We start from the raw sequence: 18701 nt of genomic DNA on the forward strand, positions 1-18701 counted from the left end.
TAAACAGACGACTTCACTTTACCCTGAAGTGAAATTCTGCAGAAACCTATTGTCCCTAACACTTCTAAGAAAGAAACAATCTCAACATTTCCTGATGTATGTAGTTAAACACATAAGCCCTATAATTATCTTGTCTTCTTCCCCCTTCTTACTTCTTGTCAGAGTGCAACATGACCATTTGTGACAGTGAAGCGCCACCTTGTGATAATGGGAACAGATTAGTGATTGGTTACAGTGCTCTGTCCTGCTGCCCAGAGTATAGATGTGGTAAGAATAGACTTATTTTATCCGATTTTTTTTAGGCGTGGTAAACGTGTGGTTTAATTTGATTTTTCACTTTTTTCACAACCTGCTCTTTAACAGAGTGTGACCCCATGGCATGCCCCCCTGTGTACGCCCCCCACTGCGCTGAGGATCAGTTCCTAGTGGAGGTGAGGGGGGAGAAATCCTGCTGCTACTCTTACTTGTGTGGTAAGTATTCATTGTGGTGTGAATGGTTAGTCTAAAATCAAGTTAATGGTATGAGGTTAACGCCTCCATATTCCAACGTTTCATTTTCCAACTGGACAGTAAGATTGAATTTCTGGCTTTTCTTTGTTGTCTTCTTTTTTTTGGTTTTCTGTCTGAGCAGTGTGTGAATCTTGTCTTGAACCCGTTCCTTCCTGTTCAAATGGAGAAATTCTGGCTGTGAATCTCAACACAACAAACAGCTGCTGTCCACAGTACCATTGTGGTACGTGTGTGCATGTTGTACTTTTATATTTTTGGCAAATGTGCCGGTGTTTTCGAAGTGAAGCTTAGTCTTTGTCCCATGTGTTGCAGTGTGTGATGTCAACCTGTGCCCTGAAACCTTCGTGAGCTGTGCACCTGGACTCTCTTTGATTCAGACGACTGTCCCTGGTCATTGCTGCCCACAGCACCACTGTGGTACACGCTCAAGAACACTCAGAGATTGTCCTTTTTATGTCTCTGTGTTGAAATGATGAACACTCTGACACTTTTTGTGCATTAACAACACTGTATCTCTCACTGTGCCTCTCGCTCTTCTTCTCACAGAATGCCAGTGTGAGGACAGATCCTTCCCCCTCTGTCAGGTGGTAAGTCGGCAAAAAGCTGCATCACAAGTCACTGTGGAATCAGAAATTGACTAGAAAGAATACAAAGTGGGGCAATCGAGTTAAGTCAGCACTTTGTTTTGTCTTAGGGGGAGGTTCTGGTTGAGGCTTCAGACAGCAGCACCAACTGTGGCTGTCCTCAGCACACATGCCGTATGTGTAAAGCAAACATTAAACGGTCATATTTACTGTGTGGAAACTTGAGTATGACTTTCATGTATGTTTTATTTATGTGTGTGTAGAGAAGGCAGAGGTGTGTCTTTTCCAAGGTGTAACAGTACTGGGCCCTGGCCAGTCACTGGTTCAGTACCTTGAGGGAGAGCTGTGTTACACAGTCCAATGTCTTCATCACAGAGATCCAGACTCTGGCTTCTATGCCATGGAAATTACCTCTGTCAACTGCACCCAAAAATGTGGACCAGTATGTATCCTACACATTTATTAATTATGCACAAACGTTTATCTGCTTTATTGCTATGTTCATCTAGTAATTACCTTGACTTCTTCACTCCCCTTTTCCCTTCAGCACCAGGTGTACATGCAGTCGTCGGACCCGCAGGTGTGCTGTGGATCCTGCAAAAATTTATCCTGTACGTTCACAAATGAAAACGGGACAACAGAGCTTTTCGCTGTAAGAATCAAGAGGTCCACTGAAGCTCACTGCCCCCCTTTTCCTTGCTTTGTATTTACTGTACTGATTCTGATTGTGTGTGCAGTCAGGGAGTTCCTGGGTGGAGAACTGCACACGTTATGACTGCATGGAAACCGCAGTGGGAGCAGTGATACTTGCCTCTGGGGTGGTCTGCCCACCTTTCAATGACACTGAATGTGTACAGGTCAGGTTTTCCAAATGTTCCAAGTCTTGAAACCATGTATTGTTTCCTTCATAGACATAGTAATTAAATAAATTAATAAAAAAATTCAAGGCATATTTGCCCAATAAAAAAACGGATCAAATACACAATCATGGGCGAGTAACTCAAGAACATATCTATCTTATATTTTGACCTTCTGCTGTTTTTACATTTACTTTTTTGAAAGACAGATGTGTTGTCTGGCAAATAAAAACTGTAAACAGAATATGCCATGACTTTTGACATGCCCTGGAGTTTTACAAATAATGTTTAGAAATAACTCTATTTTGTCGTCGTCTCCTCCTGCAGAATGGCGGCGTTGTTCAAAGCTACGTGGACGGTTGCTGCAGGACATGTGAGTCACCAGTTTTTTGAAGGGTGCTTTTAATAATGCTTCAAGCTGTTAATCAGACGGGTGAGCACCTTGTTGCCTGGCAGTGGATGGGCTTATTGGCTGAATGGTTGGGGTGTTGCATTGTTGTAGAGGATGGAGATAAAGCCTATCGTTGGCCTTACTCTGAACCTTTGGCTTTCCGAATCTTCTAATGTCATGTTCAGGATCCAGCACAGCTCTGACTGAGGTAACAAATGAAGTGATGTGACTTCACTCAGCATCATCACTAAGTCAGTACAAAACTTCCTAAACCTTAAGATGATGTCCTCTGAGATGTTTTCCCTGTGTAATTTATAAAAAAAAAATGTTGATACTTGAAGGTTTGTCTGGGTAATCTTTCAATAAACATGTAGTGGTGACATTTCGGGGGCTGCAGCCTCGCCCGCTTGTCTGCTTCAGCAGTGACCCTGCAGTTTGGCCAATCAGGGTGCTCCACAGTGAATAAGGATGCAAGATGTTTCAGGGGTTAGGGTTTGCCCTGCTGAGCTGCTCTTTGTAGTACTTCAAATGGCTGAGTTCCTTGGCTGGCTTCCCGGTGAGTCCCCTAAAAAACAAGTGAAATCCATGTGCATGCCAGCTGCACTGATACTGTCCTGTCTGTTTGTGTGTGACGCTGAACTGTGTTTTCTGAACCAAACATAATCTTGTGTATGTCTTCATAATATTCTTTGAACTGGATGGCTACGGTCCTGATGATGTTACCAGGTTCGGGAGTGGGTGTTTTACCATTTACCGTTAATCCTGTAACCCCCACTGGTAGTACTAACTGTGACACAGGTACCTCAATCTTGTACTATTCCCTCTTACAATCATTCATTGGATTCTGAGTGACTCATTTACTCACACTTGTTTTTCTGTGTTACTCTGTGAGTCTGTTTTTTTTGTCTTGTCTTTTTATTTCTTCCTCTCACTGTCTAACCCCCACGACACGTAATAACATGAACAACCTCTATCGTTGCATACATCTCTGAAATAGAACAATTAAACAAGACCATTTGCAATGCAAAACATTTCATCAAATCGTTAATGGTATTTGTGAAACAAAATTAGCTCCAATGGTACAAAAACTGTTCGGAATTTTTTCACTCGTTTTTTCAGTCGTTTTTTTTTTCGTACATTCCTGTTCACTCAGAATAAATGAGTAAGGTTACGTTTAGGTCAGTAGCCAACAGGAGAGCTGAGCTCTGCTGGGAGAATTATGCCCCCCTGTTACCCAACTGTCAATCAAAGAAAGCTCCTACTGCTGAGCAACAAAGAGCCTGGCTCAATATGCCATGATGAGACGATCAAGGAGTGTGTTTGTGTGTGATATTATGTTTACCAGTGTGTGTGTGTGTGTGTGTGTGTGTGTGTGTGTGTGTATTTGTGCAGTCACATCTTTGTGTAGGTTTGAACTTACAAGTTCACGTTTTCACTGTGATATTTTTGTGTTGATAGTTTCAATGATATAGATAGAAATAACTGTGTTTGAAGTTGCTTCTGAGTGTTACTCTGTGCATCTAATTTCTCTGTGAACATATGTAGGCAAAGAGGATGGTAAGACATGTAAACGTGTGGCCATACGGACAACTATCAGAAAAGATGATTGCAGGAGCAACGCACCGGTGAGGCAAATGATATGGCAGAAACGTATTCATCCAAGTTTAACCCTAAAGCTTCATTTCTGCAGACGCTTGCAGACTCATCCTGTCCTTCTCTCCTCCAACAGGTAACAGTCTATTCTTGTGACGGGAAATGTCCGTCTGCCACCATATTCAATTTCAACATCAATAGCCACGCCCGTTTCTGTAAGTGCTGCCGTGAGAGTGGACTACAAACCCGCTCTGTCACACTCTACTGCTCTCGCAATGCCACAGTCGTGGAATACAACTTCCAGGAGCCCCTGGACTGTTCGTGCCAGTGGAACTAAAATACCATTTCCAGGCATGAACATGAATGAGAGCATAAGAAATGAAGAGAGTGTATGAATACATGGTAGAGGGAATCAGACTTAAACAGCACTGAAGAAGAGCATTAAAACCAGCCATGTTAAACATTTATTATCATGTTATTTCACTCTGCAACACTGACCTTGGGTCACAGTTGTAATCAAAAGGTATAATTTAAGTGGGAGACTGTTTTCAAGTAGTTTTCACACATTAGTCTGTTTTCTTTCAGATCATGTCTGCCAACCTAGTCTTTTTAGTGCCTTTGTGTGATGGCTCAATGCTGTAAGCTTCTTATACTAGTGTATATTAACATTTGATATCATGTTGAAACAGCTGTTTCTGCATTTTTGATGACTGCTGTTGGTTTTAAACATTGTATATGCTTTTAGTCTTCGAGGATAATTTTAGCTTTTGCACAAAAGGCAGTTATGCAATGTTTTTTTTTTCTTATAAAACCTTTTTAAAATCTGATCCTTGACCTCTTAGTAGTTTGTTTTTAAGTAAAGTAGGTTAAACAAAAGATTTAACAATGTGTTCGTCTGAATTATTGTAACACTGACTCTTCTTATGACCTCCAATGTGGACACACACACACACATACACTCACACACATTTCTTTGTTATAAACCATCATGAGCTCAGCCTGATTCAGTGTTTGCATTGCTGACATATGTTTGTGTTGCACCGCTGAGTGGTAATTGCTGGGTGGGAGTCACCTCTTCATTACAGTACCCCTCAGTGGACTGGGTTCCCTGACTGTCAATCATGTCTCCCTTTCAAATTCCTGTCATTCCACTTGGCCAGTACTTCCACCACACCCCAAGTCTGAGCCAAACGATTCTCACCACTGTACTTTGAGGAAAACATCTACAGCAAAAACTTATTTTAAGGGTTCCAAGAAGTCATGCAAACAAGACCAGTCTGATGTGACTGAATTTATATGCGATCCAGAGAATGAAAATGGAGATTTCTCCTGCTTATGGCATCTCTAATACTCACCACACCTCCTATCTTTCTACTCCCCCCCTCAGTCTCCACATTATCCCCACACCTCTCCTCTCATCAGGAGCCTGTGTCCGAAGTGACCATGTTCCCTGCAGTTACCATGGTGAACTTCTCTTATCCAAACAAAGAGCCAGAACAAATCTTGTTGAAGTCACACATGCACAATCTCTCTCTCTCTCTCTCTCTCTCTCTCTCTCTCTCTCTCTCTCTCTCTCTCTCTCATAAGGGTTTGCTTCTCAGGGTATGAGCCATTGAACGCTGACTTTGAGTGCGCGCTAAATTCAATTCAAAGTCCAGACTCTATTCGAACTGAAAACCGACAAACAGATGTTTCTCTGAGATTTAAAATGCTAATGACTTTGTAAACCACCCGCTTAGGAGTGTATAAAACGCTCGGTTCAATCGTTGAAGAAAACGTGAACTTTTTTCACGCTCATCTCTACTACAGTGACACAAATAGTTTGGGACTTTCCACTTGCAGCTGCGCCGGAGTTTATTTATGACAACACGATGACTGAAAGAAAAGAAGGGATAAGTTGTTTCTCGTCTTGGAAGTGACTCTGTGGCCAGGTGAATCAGTGGATGAGGAAAGGTGTGTAGATTATGGTGGACTGATCTTTTCAATGGGGACAAGAAATCGTCTGTGGTTACTGGCTAGTTTATGTCAGGTAAGATAACTACCTAAACTGTACCTAAACTTTTTTTTTGTACTTTAGGTTAAATAGCAACATAGCCTATTCATTAAGGTTATTCTTTTCCTATGACATTGGATAAAGTGACTTCTTCTTCAGGTGGTATTGCTGACCTGTGAACAACACTTGGTCCCCGTTGAGGTTGAAGTTGAATTTCAGTCCTTCCCCTCAACTCAAAAGCCAGACACATACACAGTCACCTGCAGGACTGCGAGTAACCATCTTGTAAGAACTCTACTGATCCTGGCAATTTTATTACAGTTTTATGTTTTTTTTTTTAAAAATCGTGCTGCAATTTGACACGTCGTTTCTGCAGGTGTATGTGGAGCCTATTAACCAATCAGGATGCTCTCCTGACTGCAAAATGACACTGCGATTGATTGAGGACCAAAGAGGATACACCATCACTTTGAGATCCAGCAGAAATGATGCCACCCTTGAAACAAAAATATTTCACTTAAGTGAGTTTCTGTGAACCTGAATACAATACTCATGGAGACACCATAAATGAAGGCATGTTGATGTGATCTTTTACCTGGTCTTTTCTCCTTCCCCTTTGTATTTGTCCAGTTCCAGTTCCACTGTCATCTCTCCATGTGTGCACCACAACCACTTCCGCTTTCTTGACATGGAAACTACAGAAACAACAAAGGCTTTCCACCCTGAGTTTATACAACACTCACAAACAAACTGTAACACAAATTAACTTTAACTCTTCTCATACAAAATCTGAGTACACAGTAAATGGTCTCCAGCCTGGCACACACTTCAAGGTCAAAGTTGTGGTTACTACGCAGCTCAAACACCTTCATTTGTCCTTGAAGCAGAGACTCGGCATCACAATGGAAACAGGTATTGTACATTTTTGTTTAATGAAATCACATTACCACATGTTGATCTTTAACTAAAAGCAAATCATTCTGTATTAATGACAATGATTTTTGTTTCCAGCTCAGTGCCCCCCTGGCTGGTTGGTCAATGATAGAAACTGCTACGTCGTGAGAAGAACAGGTTTAACATGGAGGGAAGCCCAGCTCAGCTGCAGAGACTTGGCAGCTGGAAGTCACCTGGCTGACTTGAAGACCTCAGAAGATCTATCTTTTATATTTTCTCACCTGCTGAGCCAAAACAACCTGCTGCTGCTGTGGACTGGCCTCAACGACAAGCAGGTAATCCTTGTTACATAAATATAATATAATATATTTGTTTCGACTAAAAAGAGACATAAGTAACTTTGTTATTGTCCCTTTATCAAAGAGCTTAGACATTTTAAAAAACACAATCAAAATTATTATTTGTGGACATCCAAACATGTCCCCAAAGTTGACTGAACTGTATTTTTTTAAAACCTTCTGGATCTTTTTTGATGAGATACATTTCAAAGACATCTCCAGGTTCCATGATTTTTTTTATTTCACTTTGCCAGATACTAGCTAATGTGTCTTTGAGAATGTGAATATTTCTTACCTTTTCATAGTGTATCTTTGAGAATTTTCACACTCTTTAAATGACCTTGGACTTCTAAATGTGACTATTGAGATAGTATTAATATTTTTCTTTAACCGTAATTTAACCAGGAATGATAATAAACATTATGCAAACCTTTTTATAAAGGGACCTTTATCAGGAAACAATTATCATATTTTTGATAAATTGCTCAATATATTCAAATAAGTTTGAGAATCAGTAATGCTCTGGTAAGCGGTACATCCCTGTGAGGTGATAATAGTTTACTTTCCAAACAGTTGAATCCCCTTGGCAGCAGTCCCTCCTTTAACGGGAGTTTTGTTTTCAAATGATTTCACTTTAATGAAAGGGAGACGGGGATGTGTGTCATGTCCACAGATGGAGGGGCGACCTCTGTGGTCTGATGGCTCAGCTTATAACCTGACGAAAGCTATGATGTCATCACTGCCAGCCAACCAGACTGACTGTTTTGCTCTTCAGATGAATGCCACAGGACCTGGATACTTTCTTACACCATTTTTCTGTAACATCCCCTTACCCTTCATCTGCCAGTTCCAGAGTAAATAAGTTCTGCATTGTAACTGTACAAACCAGCTTTTGCATTTATGTTATTTGACCATTTCTAAGGATATCAACAAAATGATGAATGCACTTTGATAAAATATATTTGTTTAAATTTTGTTTTCTCAAAAAAGGTGCAAAATAATTCATAATAAATCCAAACCATATTTTTTTTTGCCAATTCTCTCTAATTTTCTCCTCAGGTTACCTTAATGCTATTCCTCTTCTCTCTTTTTCACAGTCCCTCCAGTCTCTGCCTTTTTCTCCTTTGACGTGGTTCAGGTGACAGAGCATCATGTCGAGCTTCGGTGGAGTGACCTCTTATCATTAAACCAGCTTAATCTTTTATCTTTTGGGATATTCCTTCAGTATCAAGAGGAGGCGTTCAAAGAGTTGGGACAAGTTGGAGAAAATAGAAGCGAGAAGTCAAAAGACAAAAAGGTGACACAGAGCAAGAGTAGTATCAAAAAGACTGTCAGGGTCCCAATTTCGCTCTCGTCCAGAGGGGTGACTGTGGCAGGTTTGTCTCCAGGGAGTGTCTATTCCTTCACTCTTGTAGCCTCTCACCCTGCAGGCCCCACCTGGAGCTTGGCACAAACACAGACTGCCTTTACTAGTGAGTCTGCTGTCAACTTGCCGCACGCATTGTCTATACCGAGAACATTTTAATGCAAACAGATGTTAATTCATAATGTAATATTCTTCTTTTTTTTTATAGGACCTCTTCCTCCTCAAAATATTACTGTCGGCCTCGTTACTTTCAGTCAGATTAATGTCCACTGGATGCAGACAGACGCACAGTTTAAGGTTGGGTGTACATTTGTTGTGCGCTTCATGGACTTGACTTCAAAACAAGAGAGAATAGTTGGAATGAGCAACATCTCCAGGTTTCCTGAAGCTAGTGGGTTGCAGTCATACACCACTGTGATTGGAGGTCTTAAGTCCTACAGGAGATACACGGTTGAGGTTTACACAGTCACACAGCATGGGATAGAGAGCTGTGGGAAGATACCTGTGACTGTATGGACTGGTAAGCATGTTACATATTTTGGTAAAATCAAAAATGTATTGTATGATATCAAAATGCTTTCTTGAAAAGGCTTATGTTGATATATTGTTGGTTTTTGTGATGTGTTTTCTGAAGAAATGCCTTTCTTAAGCTTAAATGTGTTCATGCGTTTTACAGTTGAAAAGTTAAATTGCATTGTGTCAAGTAGGATTTTTTTAGATGTCCTTTTGGGCTTTTCATGCCATAATTGAGAGAATGGTACAACTGATACAGTCGTAAAAGGGAGAAAATGGGGGATGGCATTCAGTAAATGGCCAAGGAAGGGAATCGGCCGATAGACTCTGTATATAATACCTGTAGTTTAACCACTGAAAAAAATCGACAAAGGTGTGGTTTTGAATACAGTCAAATATACACGTGAAAAAAATCAGATTACACTAATTCTATAATACTGCTTGCTGCTTTTAAGATATTAAAACTGAGGTGGCATCCTTTTATTATATGATAAAGAGTTCCTGCATAATAAAGCCATTTTAAAAACAGCTTCAGCATCTATCCAATGGTCTATAGGGTTTACAGCATTTGTTCCTGCTGCGATAAATAGTCAAAAAAACTGAGTGGTTTCCCAACATGTTTGCATGTCCCTGGCTTATAGGACATTTTGCTCTATCTGTCTGGGGTTCAAATCTTCAATAACACTTGTTATATTTATTATGCATATGCCATGTCCCTTCTTTTAACAGCTTTCCATTCCTTCAACATTCTGCATTTACAAAAATGTGCTGATTTTTCTTGCTAACAGCTCATGTTTTACATGTTTTGAATTGAAAGTATGTTCTCAGTAGTTGACCCAACTATGATTTGCAGATTTTGATCTGACATAACTTTGACAACTATTTTCTAACAACTTAATGATGTTCTCCTTTTGTTTTTGTTTTTAGAGATGGAGGCCCCTTGTGGTCTTGCTGTTTCAAGTGCGGCTGGAACTCTGACAGTCTGCTGGTCCAGTCCACCTGCTGACGCACCAGATGGTTATAATGTCACATCCAAACCCCTCGTTGAACCAACATCAAGTTCACTGTCTTCTCTGTGGATAAACCAGTCCAGTCCTGAAGCCCTCTGGCTGAATGAGTCTGTGTGTGTTGATTTGGGCTTATTTACTCCAGGCCAGACTTATGAAGTTGGAGTGGTCTCACTGATTGGAAAAGACAAGAGCAAGAGGACTAGCATTATACATACCACGAGTAAGGGAAACAGAATGTACTTCCTTTAAAAGAGAGGTTCATGAAGACTTAAGACTCTCTGACCTGAAACAAAAGTCAGGGACACATGAACATGTGAACAACATAATCATTCCTCATGTTTATGACCTTCTGCACAGAACAGACTCTGGAAGATATCCATTTGATTTAACTAATCTGGAAAGCAGGAGACTCATATTGGCATCAAACATAGTTCTGAATACTGGCTTGGCAGAGGGAGGCATTGCGATTTTGTTGGAATGATTTTCTGTTTCAATGTTCATGATGCACTTGAAACATATCTTAGAAATTTTAAATATTCAGCTTTGAAAGTATATTCTGTTTTTAAACACACTTGTCCTTTTTTGTTAAATTATTTTGTTTCTATCTCTCTGCCCTTAAAGAGCCCCTCCCAGTTCAGGTGGCGGCCCCTCTTTCAGTGGGCACAAACTCTGCACAGTTGTTCATCAACCCTCCACAGCAGGGTCTGATCGATGGGGTCACAGTGTGTGCGTGTCCAGGAGTGTGTGACCGTGCTTGTGAGGGAACATGTGGGTACACATGTGACTGGTTCTCCCTGCCTGCTGGTGTCCATATCATAAGTCAAAGCAAACTCAGCCCAGGATCCGAGTACCAGCTGGGGGTGTTCAGCACCAGTAAAGAGCAGTTGGGGCCCGCTTTCTACACACATCCCTTTAAAACAGGCAAGTTCCCTCTGATCATCACATACTTTTAAACTTAATTATTTCTTCATCGCAATATGTCACAGAATCTCCTGTGTAGATTATTTTTCTTATTTCACTAAAACTGCACAAATCCCGCTCTTTTCTCTTTTTGTGATAATTTAGGCAATGCAGTCCTCTTAACTCCCACTTAATCCCCAAACAATTAGTTGTTTTTTACTGTGAAAGAGGAGTAATTACAGGTTGTTGGTTTTTAAGGTCTGGCTCCTCCTAACAGAGTGAGGGAGGGTGTGGTCACAGAATCGTCCATAGGGCTGGTTTGGGATCCAGCTGAAGGGCTGGCTCACAGCTACGAGGTCATCTGCCTGAACTGTGACCATTCACACATGGTAAAAACAAACAAATAATGAAACATGTGCAAGTTCTCACCTGTACAAGAGGTTAATAACTCATTTACAGCAACTGTTAAGTTATATTAAAGCTGTTAGATAGATTTGTTTTTTATATATATTATGGATGCTGCAGGTGCAAAAAGTGTTCGATGAGAGTGCAGTATTTTCAAGTCTGACTCCAGGCCGACTCTACCACTTTTCAATAAGAACAGAGAAGGAATCCTTCACAGACAGTTCGCCTATCAATATCAATATCACAGCAGGTAAATACACACACAGAAGCATGCACATACTGTACATAAACACACATTGATCAGTATTTTTTCTACATTGCTTATGGGGTTTTTTACATTTTTTATTCCAGCTCCCACTTCAGCTGAGGTGTCACTTGTCAATAAAACTACATCATCCCTGTGCATGTGTTGGAGTATGGTCAGGGGAGTGGTGAGCACACTCATCCTGTCATTAAAAAACACAACGTCAAGTCAACAGCTAACGGTCTCTTATCAGGAACCAAGGTCAGTGTCACTCAATACAAATATCTTGTTTCAGTTTTATAAGACTGGAATCACAATTTTCAAAACACATTTTTCTTTTTTTCTTTTTTTTTTGAAGTAGTGTATACTCACTGCTTTTTCATAATTTACACCTAAATGCTCTCACAGTCGGAGGCTTTGTCTCTACTCAGATATTACTGCTTTAAAGACCTCGCTCCTGGAAGCTTGTATACAGTTGAAGTTATTAGCACCAGCAGAGAAAGACGGAGTAAACCTTCTGCATTAACACTTTATACAAGTAAGTGTATTTGTTTTATGAAGTCCCTGAACCTAATATTTTTTCTGTGTGTGTACCCACATATGCCCATGAACTTGGATTATAACATGAATGGTTGTGAATGAACACGTTGGAAGGGAGCAGATGTATACACAAATACAACTAGAAAATAAATTACAATGTCCAATAAGGGAAAAGGGAAATTATTTTTGTGTGTATTTGGTTTCATTTCACAAACTGATAAGGGATTTATTACAAAGTTGTGTCAGTATAAGATGGTGAACCAAATAAATCATTGTCACACAGAACATTAGAGCACACGCTTTGCAGCTTAGATGCACCAGATAAAGAGGAAATTAGCACCAGTCTCTTTGACTTCCTGATTTTCCTTTATAAGCTGTCAAACCGTATGGTCATATTCTCAATAACGTCACCCACTGGTTTCTGATGTGGACTTTTGAAATCCATCAGTGACAATTGCTTATTGGAAATGCTGTCTCAAACTAACTTTTGGGCAGCTTAGAAACAGGCAAAGAGCTGAAGTATTGTAGGCCAGACCATCAGTCAGATCTGCCAGAACCTTATTACGAAGTACTCATAATTCATAATAAATTAATAAAAATGGATAAGTTGTTAAAAAATTCCCCTTATAATTTTGGACCATTCAAGAAATGAGCTATTCAAACCAAATTAGTTTTTTGAGCTTGAAATGTATGTGAACATTTTAGAATATGTATTTGACTTGCAGTTATTTTGCAGTTAAAACCAAATTAACATTTCAGGAACTGTGTTACGTAAATACAATGTTATGTGGTAAAATTGTTCCCATAAGTTACAAAGTATTTTAAAAAGTATCTACTCAAACTACATCTGATTCAACGGTGTATTACCCAGAGTGGAGGATGGTAAGTATACAGTGCATGTTGTCATATGCTAAAGGGAATCTTTCCTTCAGAGCCTGGAGAGCCACAGGAAGTGAGTCTTTCAGAGCAGGCAGTGACTTCGGTGTTTGTCACCTGGAGCCCACCGTCAGGGCGGGTGGAGGTGTACAAGGTAAGTCATGAATACAGCTGCATCTGTTCTGTTTCAAGTCGACCCAGACCCATTAGGCAGAATACTGTAGTAACTTCTGGACAGATCAGCATGATAATCTAAGTCATTTTTCTTAATAAAACAAACAAAACACTCAAAACATTAATAATAATTACATTTTTAACAAAAGTGGCCAATCAGCCCCAGTCAGGTTTTGTACTTACCTGTTGGTTACTGAGCAACCGTTGTCGTCACACCACAGATTCGATTACCAACCCTTTAAAGATATATGACCTCTGTAGAGCCTCAGCCAGGAGGAATGACCAAGCACATTTTGTGCACGCACATACAAAACCACATTGACAAAAATACATGAATGATATAAATTAATTTTAACGTAAAATGTTTCAAGTTTTGCTATAAAACTTATACTGGGAAAAAATTGAAAGTGACTGATGATTTTATTGTTGTCTTCTCAGCTCGTTTTTGGCCTGCTATCTTTGGACAGGAAGTTATGGAATGAGGTCCTTGTCCGGAGCACAAGTTATGAGATTAGAAAACTGATCCCAGGGTCAGACTACGGTGTAAGTGTTTGGAGTGTCCTGGACTCAGACACCAGTCAGGAGGTGCACAGAGAGTTCAGCACACGTAAGACATACCTTATTTATTATTACTCCTTATTTCTTCAAAACAAAGTTGTTAGTAATTCCTAAAGCTCCTGTGAAATAGTTTTGGTTAGATTTGAAACAGAGTAATGCTTTAATATGACCTACAAAAGCAACCACATCATAAGTGACAAGAATGATAACTTCTATTAAGTAGTTTTGTAAGTTATGGCATTTTGCATAACCAAACGTTTGTATACATTGACCATGCAAAAGACTCACAGTCACTGAAAAGTTTGACTGCTCTAAGCAGGATTACATTTTTGTTAGAGAACACTCCCTACACATTTAAAGGACAAAATCAGCTATTGCATAAGATACTACAATTATAGTGTATTACTATATATACTAAATACGATTTTGTCATCAAACTTGACACAAACGAGATCATTCACCTAAAATTTAAAGAACTTCCTGTTTTCAGCTTTTCAATGTCATATTTATTTTTCATTCTAAGGTTATTTTGTATGTATTTTAGGTCGTCTATGGTTTGATCATGGCTGAAATGCTGAAAACTTAAGGTATAAACCTGCCAAAATTATTTTACAGGACCAGCAGGAATATGCACCCTCCATGTTGTAAACGTCAACACTTCCTCTGTGTCTGTGAGTTGGGATAAAGCACTTGGAGGGTTTGACTTCCACAGAGTCACAGTGGCCAACACCTCTGCCACAAACATACTCATCATACCTAAGGAGGAGCGGGTTGCTGTGGTTACAGGACTAGTGGACGGCTGTAGGTACAACATGAGCACTGCGAGAGTGAGGGGAGTGACCGCGGGGAGCGCTGCCTTCCTTACTGTTACCACAGGTAGAGGAAAACTCAAGGGCTTCATTGGTCAACACCCAAATACTATCACCTGCTCTGATCTCTTCTTCAGATAATTACTGACACTTTCTCCACTTCTCTAACTCTGTGCCTCTCTTGTCTGTCCACCATGAGTGCCAGCACGTGTACGAGGACTGCGTGAAATAAATGTGTCTGCACGTGAGTTCTCACTGCGTTGGGAGCAGGCAGTGGGGTGTGTGGATCATTATCAAGTGATACTGCTGCCAAACCAAGGAAAAGTCACAGTGCACCCTGCATGTGATGGATATGTACAGGTACACACACTCTGCTTAGATGTAGCAACAATGTCATATTTTAATGTAAACCTTATAAACTCAATATAACAACTAGCATCAGAAGCAGCTGATTTGCTACTATGTACTGTATGTACAAACTATACAAAACAGAAACATACACACATTAAGTTTCCTGCCATTCAACCAAGTCCTTCCCCGTACTAGCTCTTCCTGTCTGCCAGGTGTCAGTTATCCCCCCAAATGTAACCTTACACACCCTGCACACATAGAGCTCACAGAACACAGAGTTGAGTAATAGTTCTCATTATTTATTAAGTTGGCCTTATGAGCTCAACCCTGAATCATTCATTTGCTTAAGCAGCTTTTCCCTAGAGAGAGAGAGAGAGAGAGAGAGAGAGAAAGAGCGATCGAGCAGGGGGAGAACGTTAGCCTTGTGCTAATGAAAGGACCCACTGCCCTCCCTGGCCAGAACCTAAAAATTTGGAATACCTCAAGCTTAGAACTGTTAATATCCGATGCTGGAACCACTAACCCTGCAACCTTCACTCGTGCCACTAACCAGCCTCTAGATCTTGAGTTGTTTTTTTAGTTCTGCTCAGTGGAATACCTGTAGACAACAACTAATGATAATTTATTAACTCTGGATGCTGCTGTACTGGGGAGGCCTCTAACCTGCTGCGTCTAAACTTAAGTTAACTCTGCTATCCAGCATGGCCTTCACCCCTCTCATCCTGCTGCTCACACTCTGCTTGGGACAGATAGACTCACAGGTAAGAATTCATTATCTTGCACTGGCACACAGACTTACACTTTTCATATATCCACATTCTGAGGCTTGCAGCCACAGCCAAAGGTAAAATACACAGAAGACCAACCACATATGTTAAAAAAAAAAGCTTAGTCATAATTCAGGGAGGTAACATAAGGTGATAGTGTGGCACGTTGCCATCTACCACACGGATCTCATAGGTGTTAATGTTGGCCACAGCACAAATTAAAGCAAGTACACTGCAACACTGGGGTATGCCAAGCAAATTATAAAGACAAATAAGTGCAACCACATGCCGAAACAAGGTGTCATCCATTCACAACTGAACATTTTTTATACTGCAACAGATGGCTGAGGATCTTCTTCAGATAGATTTGTGGTAATATATTAAAATGCCACATAATGCAACACAACAACAGAAGGCTGAGTAAGTGTTGTTGCAGATTGTTACAAAGTGAATTTACATCTTAAGAGATTTATTCTTATCAGCTGGTTCTCTAGTTTGAAAAAAGAAGAAGTTCAAATAAGATTAAAAAAAATGTTTTAAAGGGGAATATAAATACTCACATGGGTCTTTAACAAATAGGCAAAACGATTCAATTTAAAGTTTGACAAAAAAAGAGAACAATAAGAACCTTGGTTCTTTTAACACATGAAAAACATGCAAGTGCTTTAAACAAATGTTTTCATGTTAAAGGAACAGTGCTATCAGGCGTTAGACTGGTTGCAAAGACAAACAGAAACAAATGACAGATGGCAAAACAAGGAATGGTGAATTGCTAAGAGCGTTATTTATTTTAATCAAGCGTCTAAGTTATTTACCTCCTGTTATTTGTTTAAAGAATCATTCAAAAGTCAGAGTGTGATAACTGACCTTATATCTATTTTGTACAAGTAAAAACATAACTACAGAAACTAAAACTCACAGGATACACCCCATCAAATTAAGCACAGACTGAAAGTGTGAGAGCAAAACAATGTAAGGCAATGGTTCACAGAAATTAAAAAATGAGTTGAATGTAAGGAATAACTTAAAGATGCAGCTTCTGCACAGAGGAAAGCTAAAATAATTAATGGAAAAGTGACCAAACCTATCAACAACAAAAAAATCATCTAGCATCTACTTTTACAGCATATCACTAAATATCCATAAAAACACACTCACAACTGGATAAGGAGTTATATTTGGGGTCTCTTAGAGAAAAGGAGGTTTGGAACCACTTGTCTAAAGTACATTACCAACAACATGATGTGGGAATGTTGTGACAGGGTGTGTGTGTCTGTTTCTATTTTCACAGGCTGATGTGGTGAATGTCAGTCCAGGGACACAATACACTGCAACAGTCACAGCCTCCTCTTCCTCAGTCATCAGCCCTGGAGTCAGCCGCATGATCAATACCAATGAGAGTGGTGAGAAATGCACATGCTCACATTGGCCGTTGTTGTTTGTTGTTTTTTTGGCGTCAAAGTTCTCTTCTGCCCTCTGCTGTTTAACTCCCTCCTCCTCCGAATAACACATTAGTACAGTAAGTGTGTGTGTGTGTGTGTGTGTGTGTGTGTGTGTGTCTATGTGCGTGTCAGTGTTTGTGAGCGTACTCTCATGCTCGTTTAATTCCTCAAAGGTAACTTAAACCTGGGCTTTTGAACCGCAGGATGAAAGGGTCTGCAGTGAATGTCAGTGAAATGCCAAGGCTGTGTGAGGCCTTGTTCATCAGAGATCGGCCTAAATCACACACTTACACACAACTACACACAAATACAAGCCCTGATGATCACTCTTACACGGACATCAATAAGATCCTTAAAATTATTCTGTAGGTTTTGGTTAAGTTTAATATCACATGCATAGTATTGTATCTTTAATGTGAGGGACAATGATGTGTTGATGTTGATGAATAAAATAAAGAGTGAAAAGGGTGGATGAAAAAAGACACTTTATCCTTCCGACTTTTCTTCCTGACACACGTCCCCTCTGTTCCTCCAGTCCCTGGTCCACCTTCAGGCCTCGAAGGAGAGGCTGTCGGATCTAATGGTATCCTCCTCTCCTGGACGATGCCATCTGATGCAAACAATATTGATGGATATGTCATCAGGTAATTCTCTGTTGTCTTCTTGAAAACTTGTCATGGGTTGCTGTCTTGCTAAAACATGAGTCAATGCCAACAAATGACTCTGATGATGATAAATTTTTCAAGACTGGATTTTCAAGTATGCAGATCATTAAATGTAATGCCATGTGGCCCCTTTTACAGTTTCAGTGTTCAGGATTACAGATGCATTAACGTGTTAGCTGGATTTTGATTGTAGTAGATCTAGGTGGCGATTTTAGTTTTCTATCCTATTAAGAACGGGGAAGATTAATACGCAAAAACATTATTTTATTAAAGATTTGCAACAATAGGCAATTTTGAGAACTAAATAAGAAAATCCTCATGAACAAAAAAACAACACTAACAACAAAGAATCATTAAATGTGTCAAAATTACAATATTTACCACAATATTTACCAATCACATTTTATGGAGCAGAAGTAGAATAAATGGAAATGCTTGGATATGGTACATGCTCCTTACTTAACTAAACCACAGTATATGAACCAATCAAGGAAGTTATTTTTCCCCACCGACAGTCTTTCTTCTAGCCTGAAACAGTTCATTAATGCATGATGTGAGTTTGAAGATGATGATCTAAAAAATGGTTTCCTGCTTTAGGTACAAGGAGGTGTGTCCCTATCCTGATCCCACCTTCACACAGGTTACCAAGTACCTGGACATACCAGAGACCCTGCTCACCGACTTCACCTCAGGTTCAACATACCACATCGAGGTTAGACAAGTCAAATGCGAGTTACAAAACGTTATTCTTTCTTTGGTGAATATATTGAAAACCAAAGAGAACAATCTGGATGTCACAAAACACAACAGAGAGTTGAAACAAAATCTAAAAACAGCATACAACACACCGATCAAACAATGACTTCTTTATTCTTTAAATACAGTAGGTATGTATTCCCTGATGGGGTACTCCATAAACAT

At 39.9% G+C, this 18701-nt stretch overlaps 2 protein-coding genes across 2 annotated transcripts in view; both read left to right on the plus strand.

The window, feature by feature from the left end:
- otogl (otogelin-like) overlaps positions 1 to 4762 on the plus strand; it is a 22722-nt gene extending 17960 nt beyond the window's left edge. The window contains exons 46-58 of the mRNA XM_079347153.1: positions 163 to 267; positions 364 to 471; positions 632 to 733; positions 823 to 927; positions 1057 to 1097; positions 1205 to 1268; positions 1358 to 1536; positions 1642 to 1746; positions 1832 to 1951; positions 2279 to 2324; positions 3069 to 3140; positions 3888 to 3967; positions 4072 to 4762. Of these exons, the coding sequence (XP_079203279.1) occupies positions 163 to 267; positions 364 to 471; positions 632 to 733; positions 823 to 927; positions 1057 to 1097; positions 1205 to 1268; positions 1358 to 1536; positions 1642 to 1746; positions 1832 to 1951; positions 2279 to 2324; positions 3069 to 3140; positions 3888 to 3967; positions 4072 to 4272 (1328 nt within the window). The 3' untranslated portion in view covers positions 4273 to 4762. The remainder of the gene's footprint in view (positions 1 to 162; positions 268 to 363; positions 472 to 631; positions 734 to 822; positions 928 to 1056; positions 1098 to 1204; positions 1269 to 1357; positions 1537 to 1641; positions 1747 to 1831; positions 1952 to 2278; positions 2325 to 3068; positions 3141 to 3887; positions 3968 to 4071) is intronic.
- Positions 4763 to 5919: 1157 nt separating this feature from the next.
- Positions 5920 to 18701, plus strand: part of ptprq (protein tyrosine phosphatase receptor type Q) — a gene marked incomplete at its 5' end in the record, with an annotated part of 36396 nt that continues 23614 nt past the window's right edge. Inside the window, 21 exons of the mRNA XM_079346054.1 lie at positions 5920 to 5964; positions 6088 to 6213; positions 6305 to 6449; positions 6559 to 6840; positions 6940 to 7157; positions 7834 to 8014; positions 8258 to 8632; positions 8735 to 9046; positions 9967 to 10269; positions 10671 to 10970; positions 11208 to 11338; positions 11475 to 11604; positions 11706 to 11859; positions 12030 to 12136; positions 13071 to 13168; positions 13627 to 13795; positions 14362 to 14622; positions 14755 to 14915; positions 16965 to 17076; positions 17651 to 17759; positions 18378 to 18492. Of these exons, the coding sequence (XP_079202180.1) occupies positions 5920 to 5964; positions 6088 to 6213; positions 6305 to 6449; positions 6559 to 6840; positions 6940 to 7157; positions 7834 to 8014; positions 8258 to 8632; positions 8735 to 9046; positions 9967 to 10269; positions 10671 to 10970; positions 11208 to 11338; positions 11475 to 11604; positions 11706 to 11859; positions 12030 to 12136; positions 13071 to 13168; positions 13627 to 13795; positions 14362 to 14622; positions 14755 to 14915; positions 16965 to 17076; positions 17651 to 17759; positions 18378 to 18492 (3834 nt within the window). The remainder of the gene's footprint in view (positions 5965 to 6087; positions 6214 to 6304; positions 6450 to 6558; positions 6841 to 6939; positions 7158 to 7833; positions 8015 to 8257; positions 8633 to 8734; positions 9047 to 9966; positions 10270 to 10670; positions 10971 to 11207; positions 11339 to 11474; positions 11605 to 11705; positions 11860 to 12029; positions 12137 to 13070; positions 13169 to 13626; positions 13796 to 14361; positions 14623 to 14754; positions 14916 to 16964; positions 17077 to 17650; positions 17760 to 18377; positions 18493 to 18701) is intronic.

This window comes from Symphodus melops, assembly GCF_947650265.1.
Source record: "Symphodus melops genome assembly, chromosome: 6".
Classification (NCBI taxonomy): domain Eukaryota; kingdom Metazoa; phylum Chordata; class Actinopteri; order Labriformes; family Labridae; genus Symphodus; species Symphodus melops.